The sequence below is a fragment of the Dama dama genome, chromosome 9 (assembly GCF_033118175.1).
Source record: "Dama dama isolate Ldn47 chromosome 9, ASM3311817v1, whole genome shotgun sequence".
NCBI lineage: Eukaryota > Metazoa > Chordata > Mammalia > Artiodactyla > Cervidae > Dama > Dama dama.
Genome location: NC_083689.1, coordinates 46,048,388 through 46,060,087, shown reverse-complemented (window position 1 = coordinate 46,060,087; position 11,700 = coordinate 46,048,388). Strand labels below are relative to the sequence as shown.

The 11,700-nt window shown below is 55.5% G+C and overlaps 1 protein-coding gene across 1 annotated transcript; it reads left to right on the top strand.

Moving 5' to 3' along the window:
• The first annotated feature begins 6,447 nt into the window (after nucleotides 1-6,447).
• Nucleotides 6,448-11,620, top strand: PRSS57 (serine protease 57). Its single transcript, XM_061149391.1, has 5 exons — nucleotides 6,448-6,526; nucleotides 6,797-6,950; nucleotides 7,844-7,988; nucleotides 9,657-9,920; nucleotides 11,242-11,620. Exons 1-5 carry the CDS (start codon nucleotides 6,448-6,450, stop codon nucleotides 11,479-11,481), a joined length of 882 nt encoding a protein of 293 aa, XP_061005374.1. The 3' UTR covers nucleotides 11,482-11,620.
• Nucleotides 11,621-11,700: the final 80 nt, after the last annotated feature.

Genomic DNA, 11,700 nt, shown 5'->3' with positions numbered 1-11,700 from the left:
GCCTGGCCCTACGTTTAGACGAGGGTTAAGGAACTTAATCTGCCCCATAGCTCTCTCGGGGCAAACAGGCCTGTGTGGTCAGAGTGAGTGAGGGGTCCGTGGAGGGAGTAGGGAGAATTCAGACTGTCTGAAGGGCACTGGGGAGCCACAGCAGAGTTTAGAGGAAGAGAGGGTCACCCCGGTTTATGTTTGCAAAAGCCACTTGGCCTGCAAGGTGGGGAGCGGATGAAGGGGCGCAAAGGGGAGGGGGCTTGGAGTCCAGAAGTGGCTGAACAGGGACCTGGTGGAGGCTGGGCCAGGCTGAGAACCAGGTAGATTCTGGATGGATCTTGAAAGGTGGTGCTGCAGATGGCCACGGGATGGGATGTGGGGTGACAGGCATCATTAGTCCCCTCTCAGGCCTGAGCTACTGGAAGGACATGTGACATGAACGGGGCCTGGGGGCCAGGAAGGAAACACTGGCCAGACAGCTGGATCCCCAAGGGGGAGGCCTGGCCGTGCTGTGGGGGGGGGGGGGGGGGCACCCCAGGGGGAGCAGGTCCGGACAGCTGAAAGAGCCAATTCTGTCCCCTGCCCTCCCCTCTGTTCCCTGTGGTCTATCTTGGGTCCTCCATTCATATGGACCCCACAGATCAGGAGGGAGGCAGACTTGTCTTAGGACACTAGCCCTCAGGCTCTGAACACCTTTACTCCATAGGGTAGTTGAGGGGGAGCAGAGAGGGAGGGGCTTTTGAAGTACTTGGGGCTTTTGTAAAATGATTCTGCTCAGTGGTGCTCAGTAAATGGGTGTGTAAAGGAACTGTGATGTTGGAGAAGACTCTTGAGAGTCCCTTGGACAGCAAGGAGATCAACCCAGTCAATCCTAAAGGAAATCAACCCTGAATATTCATTGGAAGGACTGATGCTGAAGCTGAAGCTCCAATACTTTGGCCACCTGATGCAAACAGCTGACTCACTGGAAAAGACTGAGAGCAGGAGGAGAAGGGGGCAACAGAGGATGAGATGGTTGGATGACATCGCCAACTCAATGGATGTGAGCTTGAGCAAGCTCCGGGAGATGGTGAAGGACAGCCTGGTGTGCTACAGTCTATGGGGTCACAAAAAGTCAGACACAACTGAGCGACTGAAAGACAAAAACAAATGAAACAGGCTTGGATGAGGTCTGGAGAAAGATGGGGTAGGATGTGCCCCAGATGGGCGGCTGTCTACCTTTACCCCTAAAGGCCTTTGCACCCCCTTTTTACAGTGAACATGCACCTATTTAGCAGGGAAAGAATGAAATAAACTACCAAACAGAACAAAGAAAAAGGCTCAGAAACATCAGGGGGCCTGGGTTCCAGTCCCAGCTCAGCTCCTCAGGTGCTGTGTGATTCCAGGTCTGCTCCTTAATCTCTCTGAGCCTCACTTCCCTACCTCCTAGGGCTGCTGAAGGACTTGGAATAGGGCCCAGCTCACACTCGCGCAGGGGTTGGCACTTTTTCTGTAAAGGGCTAGATAGTAAATATTCCCAGCATTGCGGGCTGGCCGATCTGTTGCAAGGACTCAATTCTGCCATTGCAGCCAGAGGCGGTAGATTGCAGCATCGAGTGGCCCTGTGCCAATAAAACTTTATTTACGAAACAGGCATGCCCACCTCACGGCTCTCACCATTACTGGACATCCTCTGGGCATCTGGACTTCAGTGGGTCTGACACTGGGCTCTGCATGGGCCCCAGTCACCACCCCTTCCCTGTTCCCGAGTCAGAGACCCACCCCTCCACGTCTCCCAGCCCAGACTCTAGCTCAGGCCCTGTGCCTCCTACTCCTGCCTCCTTTCATTGCCCTCTCCCCGTCTCCCTGCCTCCTCTCTCCTCTCCACTCTCACCTGAGGGTCTGCCCCCACCTGCCCCACTCAAGCACCTTCTATAGCTTCCCAGTGCCCTGCAGCCTGGCTCTCAAGGCCCAGCTGAGCCCTGGAAGTGCCCTTCCTTCCCCTACCCCTGCCGCTCACCCCGCCGCTCACCCACTGGGCCCTCCTCCAGGAGCCTCTTCCCACCTTCCCCGTGTTCCTGGGTCTCCTTCTTGCTCTAAAATCCTACTGTCCTCCCTCTGCTTCCTGCCGACTTCAGTTACTTTCCCTCCTGAATTCCGCCTCTGATGATGTCACTCACTGACTCACTGTGGTGTTTCCCGCCCAGTTCTCCGCCAGAGCAGGGGTCTGTGTCCTTCTTCTGTGTCCCCTTCCCCCACATCCGGTGCCTGCTCACAGCAGGCGCTCAGTAAACACTCAGGGAGTGAAGGACTGCATACCTCCTGCTGGCTCCTGTGATCCTCTCAGCAGGAGTGGTGGCACTAGCGTGCAGTTTACAGATGAGGGGCGCACAGGACACCCAGCCCCCTGCTGAGTTCTCGCCAACACCCTTAGAGACACTCTCAGGTCATCTATTCTCCAGAGGAGGAGACTGAGGCCCAGACAGTTGTGGGGGCAGCTCTAGGGACCCCAACAGTGACCCATCCTCCCCCTGCAGAAATCCTGGAGGCTGAAAAGGCAGACAAGGTGGAGAGAAGTGGTGAGGCTCTGCCTGCTGCTTCAGAGACCCATCCATTGAACAGGTTTGCTCAGGGCCCCCACGTGCCACCCACTGAGACCCACACATCCCTTTCTCTGTTCTCTACCAGGTCCTCGGATGGATGCAGGTCCAGGAGAAAGTCTGGGAAGTGCAATGGTGTCTGGCACGACCCCTCACTGGCCAGGGATGCCATCCGCAAGGGAGTGACTGCCATACAAGATGTTGGTGGATTGGGCTGTTTATTCTTTAAAAAAAAAAAAAAAATGTTTATTTGGCTGCACTGGGTCTTAGTTGAGGCATGGGGGATCTAGTTCCCTGACCAGGGGTTGAACCCAGGTCCCCCTGCATTGGGAGCACAGAGCCTCAGCCACTGGACCACCAGGGATGTCCCTGGGCTGTTCTTAAGGCAGCATCACCCATTTCAAGTAATAAGAAGCAATCTCCTTGGAGTGTAAGTTAAAAGGGTCAAAAAAGTAAAGGGTAAGCGTCACCAGCTGACCCCTGCATGGCCTGTGCCCCAGGCCAAGCACCAACCCCATCCACAGATGAAGAAACTGAGACACATGGAGGCCAAGTGGGGGTGGGTGGGGCCCCTGGGCTTCAACACTGTGTCTGAGGGTTCACTGGAAAGATTTTGAGTTTTTCTCAAGTTCTCAGGGGCTTTGACCAAGCGCCATTCCTCTCTTCACTGCTTGAACCTCTGCTACTAATTTGGGCTAAGGAAGGGCCTGTTCACTTATTGAGTGCTGACTGCATGACCCACTCAGGGCAAGGTGATAGACACCGACTGCATGTGTGCCCTACTCAGTTGCTTAGCAACTGACTTTGAGCTAACCTCCTCAATATATAAAAAGTTCCAACAAATCAACAACAAGAGTAAGTGTTAATTAAGTAAAGGGAGTTTTCTCATCATTATCATCATCATCATCACCGTCGTTGCTATGACTTAGAAAGCCACCAAATCCTCCATGCAAAGACCCTTCAAGTCTCAGAGTTCTGGTTTCAAGACCCTCTGCTGTGCAGCCCTAGACCAGCCAGGCTCCTCTCTCTGGGCCTTGGTTTAGGAAATGGAAACACTGAGCCCCACACAGGAGCTTCCTTAGGACTTCAACGAGCTTGGTTATTCGGATCCTTGAAGGACGGTTGCTGGTTTCACAACTCTCACCAGAAGAGAAGGAAATGTGCCAGGTTGTGGGCACAGTTGGCCCCTGGCAGAGACAACAGGAGCTGGTGTGAGGCTGCAACTCTGGCGCATCGCTCCCTCGCTGTGCAACCTTGGTCAAAGCACTTGACCTTTCTGTGCCTCTGTTTCCCCCATCAGTAACATGGGGACAGCAACAATACCAACAGCCTTGGGTTTCTCTAGGGCTGCATGAGTCCCACACACCTTGGGGCGTGTGGCTGGGGGACGTGACCGACATGGGAGCACAGCTGTGACAGGCCAATCCCAGGCCCCACAGTGGACAGGAGCCACTGACGTCACCTAAGGAATAATCCCCTACCAGCTTCTTTGACCTCTGGGGAAGCACAGGGTCCAGCCTGGCCTAGACCCCGGAAACGACTTCCACGTGGACCCTGTTTCCCACTTTGCTCTGTGTTCAAGGCCTGACGGTTCCTGCAGCTGCAGTCACATCACCACAAACTTAGTGGCCTAGAATCATGTGCCTGGGCTTCCCCGGTGGTCCGCTGGTTAAGAATTCACCTTGCAATGCATGAGACACTGGTTTGATCCCTGCTCTGGGAAGATCCCACAAGCCATGGAGCAACTAAGCCCATGCACAACTACTGAGCCTGTACTCTAGAGCCTGCTCAGCAACAAGAGAAGCCACCGTGATAAGAAGCCCCCACACTGCAACTGAAGAGTAGCCCCCACTCACCACAACAGGAGAAAGCCCACACAGCAATGAAGACCCAGCACAGCCAAAAATTAATAAATTAAAAAAAATCACATCTGCTTACCTGGTTGGTGAGCCTCGCTGAGATGAGATCCAGGTGCCTGCATGCCATGTTTCTTTCCAAACCAGCTGGTTCTACACTCACCCTGCCACTTTTAAGGCTGTGCCTCATTTTCCTTGTCAGTACAATGGGTGATAACAATATAGCAAAGTAATTAACACAGGGGGCTGAGGCTGGCTAAATATAGCCCCACAACACCCCTGTCCTCATTTTGGGGCCTGTGGACATATCACCTCACGGGGCAGAGGGGACTTTGCAGGTGAGATTAAGTTAAGGCCCCTGTGATGGGAAAAAGCTATGACAAATCTAGACAGCGTATTAAAAAGCAGAGACATCACTTTGCCGACAAAGATCTGTCTAGTCAAAGTTATGGTTTCTCCAGTAGTCATGTATGGAAGTGAGAGTTGAACCATAAAGAAAGCTGAGCACTGAAGAATTGATGCTTTCGAACTGTGGAGTTGGAGAAGACTCTTGAGAGTCCCTTCGACAGCAAGGAGATCAAACCAGTCAATCCTAAAGGAAATCAACCCTGAATATCCATTAGAAGGGCTGATGCTGAAGCTGAAGCTCCAATACTTTGGCCACATGATTCAAATAGCTGACTCACTGGAAAAGTCCCTGATGCTGGGAAAGATTGAGGGCCGGAGGAGAAGGCGGCGACAGAGGATGAGATGGTTAGATAGCATCACTGACTCAATGGACATGAATCTGTGCAAACTCCAGGAGAGAGAGAAGGACAGAGAAGGCTGGCCTGCTGCAGTCTATGGGGTCATAAAGAGTCAGACATGACTGAGCGACTGAATGACAACAACCTGAGATGGGGACGACCCTGGACTCCCCAAGGGGCCCAGTGTCATCACAGGGTCCTTATAAAAGGGACAGGGGAGGATCAGAGGCAGAGAGACAGGAGATGCTGCACTTCTGGCTGTGACGATGGAGAGAGGAGCTGCAAGTCTGGGATGCAGCTCCTCTAGAAGCTGGAAAAGGGGGGAGCCAGTGCTCCCCAGGAGCTTCCAAAGGGACCAACGCTGCCCACACCTGGATTCAGCCCCGTGAGCCCATGTTGGAATTCTAACTTGCCTCCCAGACCTCTCATTGCGTCTCCACCTTAGTGGGGGCCTCAGCAAAGGCTCCCCAGGGCGGCACAGGGTCTCTGACCTGTGTGTCCATAGGCTCACCAAGGCCCTGCCGCCCCCTCCCTGCTCTGAGGCCTCCTTGGCTCCCCAGTGCCCACAGGAGGAGCCCCTGCCGCTTGGCCCCACCTTCAAGGGCCTGAACTGACCTGATGAGCTCGGAGTTATCTGACCGCCAGGCCCTGTGCTTCCGTCGTGAGCCCAGATCAGGGGATCTACACCCTCAACCGGGAGAGACGTCAGCACTAAGGGTGTGGGGGCCTTTGTCACATTACACTTCACCTCCAGCACCTACTAGAGGCTGGTATACAGTAGGTGCTCAATACATGCAGCAAAGGCAGCAGGAATCACAGGGCTTTCCGGGCCTGAGGTTGCACATGGGGAGACTGAGGCCAGAGGCAGTAACCAGCAGGGCTGGGGCAGGACTGCCTCCACCTGGTGAGCTGGCCCCCAACCCGGAGGGGTGGCCGAGGCTGCAGCACTTCTGGCTGCTTATCAGTTTCTGGTGAACCAGTTACTGGTTACTCGGTTTCTGGGCGAACAGCTACTCGGCCCGCACAAGGGGCCTCTGGGGTCACATGGCCCTGGAGCCCTCACACCCCCTCCACTGCTGGTCTCCCGGGCAATTATGATTGTCATCAACAACCCCAATGCAGGAGATTCATCGGGTTTTCTAAAGCGCTGGCTCAGAACCGGCCGTTGCTGGTGGGGCCTCCGACCACAGGCCACAGCCCTGTTCCCCCTTTCCTGGACGTTGGGAGGGGTGTGGCCCACTGGGCTCTCCAGGGACATACCTGCCTGTGACAGCCATGGGGCTTGGGGTGGGGGACTGGGGCCGCCTGCTGCTGACGGTGACCACTGCCCTGACACTGCCCATGAGGCCCCCAGGTGAGGACCCCCAAGTACTCCACCCAAGCTTGCCAGAGGCCCTCAGGGACCCCCAAGGAAGCCCCCGCTCCCTGCACGGCTGCTTCTCTCGGGTCACAGCTTGGGGACGGGCAGGAGGCCCAGCCCAAGCCCCAGGTTTTAGGGAGTCCGGCCCCCCACTCCGCAAACTCCAGGGTCTTCTCCTTCCATCTCTGTCTCTCCTGCCTCCCCCCAGCCTGACCCCCACCCCATCCTGCCCCACCCCTGACAGGCCACCCACCCTGCCTGCAGGCTCCTGGGGGGCACAGATCATTGGGGGCCATGAGGTGACCCCCCACTCTCGGCCCTACATGGCATCCGTGAAGTTCCAGGGCCAGCACCACTGCGGGGGCTTCCTGCTGCGAGCCCGCTGGGTTGTGTCGGCTGCCCACTGCTTCAGCGGCCGGTGAGCCTGGGATGAGGGCATGTACTGGTGTGGGCAGGGGGGGTGGAGGGGGGCTTGTGCAGATGGGCCTCTCAGCTGGGCAGGGGGAGTTAACAGAGAAAAGGGGGCAGAAGTAGGGAAGGACCGGCAGCCGTGACCACAAGCAGAGGTTACAACCATTGCATTCATCCTGAGTGTGTGCTTGCAAGCATACTAAGTCGCTTCAGTCGTGTCTGACTCTTTGAGACTCCACAGATTATAGCCCACCAGGCTCCTCTGTCCATGGGATTCTCCAGGCAGGAATATTGGAGTGGGTTGCCATGCCCTTCTCCAGGGGATCATCCCAACCCAGGGATCGAATCGCAGTCTCCTGCATTGGCAGGCGGGTTCTTTACCACAGGCGCCACCTGGGAAGCCCTCATTCTGAGTATATTGATACAATAATTATTAACATTAATATTGAAATTATTGGAGGCAATGCTACAATCCAGATGGGAATTAGAATAAATATAATGAGTGTTATATTCATTTGAAGTATACTGTTATAATAAGTATAAAGTATTCAAATCAACAGTGCAGCAGGACTCCCTTGGTGATCCAGCAGTTAGGACTCCACACTTTCACTGCAGGGGCCATGGGTTTGATCCCTGGTTGGGGAACTAAGATGCCACATGTCATGTGGAGTGGTCAAAAAAAAAAAAAAAAAAAAAAAAAAAAAATATATATATATATATATTGCAGCGATTGGAGTTAATACCATAATTGAGGTGGGAGGGTGATCAACTCAACGTTTATCATCACAGGCTGGCAGGAGGATGGCATGGGCTTACTCCCCAGGAGGGGAAAGACTGAGCCTGTGTGAGGCGGCCCTCACCTCAACCTTGCTCACATTCCCCACCCGTTCTCCCCAACAGAGACCCTGGGACAGGCCTGGTAGTGCTGGGGGCCCATGCCCTGCGCACTGTGGAGGCCACACAGCAGGTGTTCAGCATCTCTGCTGTCATCACGCACCCGGACTACCAGCCCACCACGCACAACAGTGACATCTGTCTGCTGCAGGTGACCCATTGCATGGGGATGGGGCCCTCAGTGCAGGTCTGACCTGTCCCTACCCCTCCCCTTACTTGGCCTGACTTGTTTAAAAATAGCTGCTAGGCGCCTGTGAGCACCCGTGAGTCAAGTCACTCCCTCCGCTGCCTTCTGGAACACCCACACCGCCCGCCCGCTTGGCCTGCTGCTCACTGAGTGGTCAGCACCCCAACAGGCTCTGACCCCCGAGCCTTTGCACTGGCTGTGGCCCTGCCCGGCCCATGTTCCCCAGACTCCGTGTGGCTTTCAGGTCTTTACTCAGTTGTCCCCTTCTCGGGCAGCCTCCCTTAATGAGCTCCAGTTCTCAGCTGCCCCTGGCTCCCCCCTTCTCACCCCATCCCCTCTCCTGTGTCCAGCACCGCCCACACCTTCTGGAAGCACCTGTACCACTGGTTCCACCTCCGCCCTCGAGGGTGGGGATTTTTATCTCATTTGTGGTGAGTTATGGTACACAGTAGATGCCCAACATTCATGCTGAAAGAGGGAAACAGTGAGACTGTGGGGCCATCAAAGACCCTGATCCCTGCCCCCTCAGGCCCTCCAGGGGGTTTCCTCCCTCCCTGCTCATGCGCCTCTATTTGGACCTCACATGGCCCTTCCTGCTTGGGGAACCACCCTTCCCACAGCCCCCACCTGGGGGGCCCCAAATTCAACCCCAGGCACTCCGGGGCTGCCATTTAAAGGGAGAATATCCCCAAACTGCCCTTGAAATGTGAAAATCAGAGGGGACACTCAACACAACAAAAATGAAACCCTGGGAACAGGAGGGTCTAGGGTGTGGGGTTTTCTTGGCAAAATATAATGTGGGCAGCCAGTGTTGGCAGCCAAAGCTGGCGTGTGAATTCTGCCTCTCTGTGAAACCCCATAGGCTGGAACCCCTGCTCTGGTTCACCTAGCCTACTGTGCAGATGGGGAAACTGAGGCCAGGGGTGATCAGGGATGCACCCAAGGTCAGGGAGCGAACACCCAAACCAGGGGTCCAAGTCCTTCATTCCATAGCTGCTGATTGAGTGCCATCTGTATGCCAGGCAACCGGGACACAGCCATGAACACACAACTCTGGCCTGGCTCCCTCTGAACTCCCAGTCTAGGTGGGAGTTGGCACCTAGGTGCCAACTAGGTGGCAGCTGAGTAAATCAGCCTTGACAGGAGCACATGGGAGCCCAGAGGAGTCACGTGCCCTAGACTGGCAGTCTGGGAGGACTTCCTGGAAGTGGTGTCCAAGCTGAGTCCTAAAAGCTGGATAGGAAAGGTACCCCCAGCAGGGGGTGCAGTGTTACAGTGTGAGCAAGTGTGCAGGTGGGTGGAGGGAAGGGCCAACTGATGGACCAAGAGGTTTTTTACCCTGTGTCCTAAGGGCAACGGGCACTGGAGGAGAGCTCAGAGCAGGGAAGGAGATGCTGGTTAGCAGGACCCCTGGGCAGCTGCAGAGGCGAGACTGGAGGCATGGAGGCTGGTGGGGTCTGATGAGCAGGGGCCCAAGGTAGCAGAAGCAGCCGGGCCTTCTGTCAGCCTAACAACAGCTGCTACTGACTTCTCTCCACAAGGACAGGAAGAGACGAGGAAAGGTAGACGGGCAGGGGTGGCAGGGGGCAGCTGCAGGCAGGCCTAACTTCCCCACACCTTCCGCCCCTGCAGCTGAATAGCTCTGCCACCCTGGGTCCTGCAGTGGGACTACTGGGGCTGCCACGGAGGGGCGCCAGGCCTCCCCGGGCCGGGACGCGCTGCAAGGTGGTCGGCTGGGGCTCCGTGTCCGACTTCGAGGAACTGCCGCCCGGGCTGATGGAAGCCGAGGTCCGCGTGCTGGGGCTGGACGCCTGCAACAGTTCCTGGAAGGGGCAGCTGAGCCCTGCCATGCTCTGCACCCACAGTGGGGACCGCCGGCGACGTGGCTTCTGCTCGGTGAGATGTTCACTCTCAGTCCCGCCTGCTTGCCGTGTGGGGAAACTGAGGCCCTCAGAGAGGTCAGAGCTTGTCAGAGAGCCTTGGCAACTAAGTCCCAGCTCACCTTTGACCAGTTGGTGAGTTCTGGGAGGGGGAGGGAGCCCCCAGGGTCACAGGGCTGCCATGTATGGCTGCACAGGTTGTGCACCGCACAAAGGACTACAGATTTGTGTCTTTAAAAGCAGTGTCCAGATCTCAAGGAAGACGCTTCTGCTCCTAAGTCTTTGTATGGATTAATGGCAAACCTGGCCCTGATGCCCAGGGAGAAACACAGCCTGGATTGGGAGCAGGAGAGTGTCTTTTTTTCTAGCCAAGAGAATGCATGGTTCAGATTCTAGAGCCCAACTGCCCGGGTCCACATCCAGACTGAGCCACTTCCTACACATGTGGTCTTGGAGAAGTCATCTCACTTCTCAGGACCTCACTTTCTCCATCTGTAAAATGGTCACACCAATAGGACATATTTCTTTGGGTCAGAGCTGATTCCAGGTGAAAATTAGGGTGATAAGTCTGGGGAGAGGAGGAAGCAGGAATTTTAGGGTGAGTATTCAGGAAGGCCTCTCTGAGGACAGTACTTTTGAGACTTGGAGGAGCCTTGAGAATATCTGAGGGGAGACATGCCAGGCAGAGAGACCATCGCACAGGTTGTACATTGCACAAGGAGCTGTAGACGTGTGTGGTATACAAGGGGTGTCCAGCAGGGGGCAGTAATGGGTCTCGAGGATATGCAAAAGCCTAAAGGTTGGAGTTTGGGCTTCCCAGGTGGCACTTGTGGTAAAGAACTCCCCAGTCAATGCAGGAGATGTAAGAGACGTGGCTTCAATCCCTGGGTCAGGAAAATCCCCTGGAGGAGGGCACAGCAACCCACTTCAGTATTCTTTCCTGGAGAATCTCATGGACAGAGGAGCTTGGAGACCTATAGTCCATAGGGTCGCAAAGACTTGGACACGAAACAACTTAGCACACAGAGGTGGGAGCTCAGTTTGCTGCAGGAACAGCTGGTATGTCTGGCTGGAACCAAGTGAGTTGGGGGAGAGGAGGGCAGACAAGCGGTGGGGGCTGGCTCCTCCAGGCCCTAAAGGCTGAGATGATGTGTTTAGTCTTTGCTCTAAGAGCACTGGGGAGCCATGGTCCCGGCCCAGGCTCTGGGGAGTGTCCATGGGACATAAAAGGGTTTTGAGGTAGAGAAGGTCCAGATTAGATCTACACATATTAGCTCCTTTAAGGAAAGTGAGGCCCAGCAAGAGACCCCTGACCTCACGTTTGCCTCCACCCCCAGGCAGACTCTGGAGGACCCCTGATATGCAGAAATCGGGCCTATGGCCTCGTCTCCTTCTCTGGCCTCTGGTGTGGGGATCCCAAGACGCCCGACGTGTACACACAGGTGTCCACCTTCGTGACTTGGATCTGGGATGTGATTTGGCATGGCCCCCAGCCCAGGACCACTGGGGGTCAGCAGGCGTTGTCTGAACCACAGCAGCACCGGGTACACCACCGAGATGGCAAACGATACAAATAGCTCCAGCCTGGAAAACTCTGAGGCTGGAGCAGAGGGTCCATGAGCCCCTAAACCCCAAGAAGCCTGGTGTCAGGGTGGGTAGGGGGCGTCAGTTCCCAACAAAAGGGCAAAATAACAATAAAGTGTTAACTGACTCACAGATATGATGGTCTGTCCCCAAGGCCCACCCACATGCCCTTCAGCTTCTCCTTGGCCTCCAAGTGGTCAAGGGTCCAGCTC

What these genes read in the sequence shown, in the direction of transcription:
- PRSS57 (XM_061149391.1), top strand. Translation starts at nt 6,448, where the DNA reads ATGGGGCTTGGGGTGGGGGACTGGGGCCGCCTGCTGCTGACGGTGACC. An exon ending in GCCCACTGCTTCAGCGGCCG is followed by an intron (nt 6,951 to 7,843) that starts GTGAGCCTGGGA and finishes TCTCCCCAACAG; the next exon opens with AGACCCTGGGACAGGCCTGG. An exon ending in GTGACATCTGTCTGCTGCAG is followed by an intron (nt 7,989 to 9,656) that starts GTGACCCATTGC and finishes CCGCCCCTGCAG; the next exon opens with CTGAATAGCTCTGCCACCCT.